General features: G+C 40.9%; 1 protein-coding gene across 1 annotated transcript; it reads right to left on the reverse strand.

Moving 5' to 3' along the window:
- Window positions 1–119: 119 nt before the first annotated feature.
- Window positions 120–1,741, reverse strand: LOC117941190 (collagen alpha-1(XXV) chain-like; the record flags this gene model as incomplete). The annotated part of the gene is made up of 5 exons (XM_034866278.1): window positions 1,489–1,741; window positions 1,267–1,329; window positions 1,036–1,086; window positions 717–743; window positions 120–289 (listed from the first exon to the last, which is right to left on the reverse strand). Coding segments are annotated over exons 1-5 (368 nt in total), but the record flags the coding sequence as incomplete, so codon positions are not given.
- Between the last annotated feature and the right edge of the window lie 319 nt (window positions 1,742–2,060).

The following is a 2,060-nucleotide window of genomic DNA, read 5'->3' on the forward strand; positions in this document are numbered from 1 at the left end:
GTCAGGTCCCCATAAGTATACTGGATTCACAGTTTTTGGTCCCCACAAATGTAGCTAAACCTGGCCCACACACACACAAACACACACACACACACACACACACACACACACACACATACACAAAATAGAAATTTTTATGGATGTCTAAGGAAATAAAAAGACAGGACTTTGGGGTTGGAGATATCCCATGATGCACGAGTGTACTCACGGGGAGACCCAGAGGTCCACGGTCCCCTTTGTGTCCTGGTTCACCTCGGATACCCTTCACACCATGCAAACCAGGTTCCCCCTAAACACACAAAGGAAGGAGGAGGAAATGAGACCGTTTTTTTGCCTGTCGCATCGCTGTCATATTGGAGGGAGTTGATATACTTGTTGATGGAGTTGACTGTAGACAAAATGACATAACGTCTTCTATCTCGCTCATGTGGTTCGTCCTGCTTTACAGCAGCTGACAAGAACACTAATTACAACGTTATGAAAAGCCCTTGCTTCATGTTTCAACAAGAAACAGCGAAGAACGTGAAATCTAATAACTGACACTCATCTGAAATGTTCTTTTCCGAGGAAGCACAACTGCACACACAAATGTACAACTATTAATAGGAAAGTATTACAATTCCACTCGACTCTCAGCAGAGAGTGATGGTAAGAAGGACGTCTTGAGTCATAATGACTTCAATGTGAATTGTCATGTGAAGTCTTTTGAGGTTTACCTTCGGTCCCGGGAAACCATGAGGGCCCTGAAAAAAACATCGCAAAAATATTAGCTTGTGTTTCAATGCGTTTTCATTCCTGCAGCACAGATAATTAAAATGTCTGACTAGTAGACAGGTTGGGCTTGTTTACAAGGCGGTTTAACATGTCGACACATTGTACAGCACAATCAGTAAGTCAGATTTATGTAACACTTTATCAGTATGGTCATGAATGACATGTATAAAATCTATATTTGTAGTTTTATATTGGGTGATTAATTACGTTTTGTTCCAAAAAACAACAAGTCCACAGATGAGACTTTTTGGAAACACTCACCATGGGTCCTGGGAGTCCGTGGGGCCCTTGTGGCCCTGGAGTGCCGACAATCTGCAAATATTAAAAACAGATATTTTAACACCAAATCACGATTCTACAAAAATAATAATATATATTATAGTTGGACTGCAGTTTACATTTACAGTACAACACATACCTGTACAATGAAAAGCATCTTTAATGCAACTACTTGAGTATTATTATGCTGAGTCATAATGATGTGTTACTTACTGAAGAACCTTGAGGACCAGGTAGACCTGTATCTCCCTTATCCCCTTTTACCCCATTGACACCCTAAGGGACAAAAGCTTCATTAGATGTGTGGTTCAGTAAAGTAAGTAAAGTATCTAAAAGATATGAAGAGTTCCGACGACCATGAAGAAAGGTGTTTTTCAGAGGCCTAGTGTAAAGAAAAGGTGGAGACTACTGTGTGTACATTATGTAAATCCTTACAGGTAGGCCGGGTAAACCAGTTGCTCCTTTCTCCCCTGAGGCTCCAGGCATTCCCATGTCACCTTTGGAGCCTTTGTAGCCCTGAGACAGGAAAGAAGGTATTCAGACTGTGTAGTAATTAAGTCAAGTCGAGTCGAGTCAAGTTATTTATGGAGCACATATAAAACCAACCTAGGCAGAACAAAGTGCTCTATAAAGTTATGTTACAAAAACAAAGGAAGACAATAAAAATATAGATAGATATAACATCGTACAAACAGCACACTTCTATACAAATGTCCCTAAACTAAATCATACGCCAAAGAATAACAATGGGTTTTAGGGCGAGACTCCAAGGTCTCCACAGTAGAGAGGGACCTAATGTGAATGGGAAGTTGGTTCCAGAGTCTCTGGACCACAACGTAGAAGGAACGCCACCCTTTGTTATCATCCGAGACTGTAACATATAAAGGGCCCAATCCACGTAATGCCTTAAAAACAAGTAGCATTACCTTAAAGGTCCCATGACATGGTGCCCTGCGGATGCTTGTATCCTTAGTGGTCCCTAATACTGTATCTGAAGTCTCTTTATA

This window comes from Etheostoma cragini, unplaced genomic scaffold (genome assembly GCF_013103735.1).
Source record: "Etheostoma cragini isolate CJK2018 unplaced genomic scaffold, CSU_Ecrag_1.0 ScbMSFa_4617, whole genome shotgun sequence".
NCBI classification, from domain to species: domain Eukaryota; kingdom Metazoa; phylum Chordata; class Actinopteri; order Perciformes; family Percidae; genus Etheostoma; species Etheostoma cragini.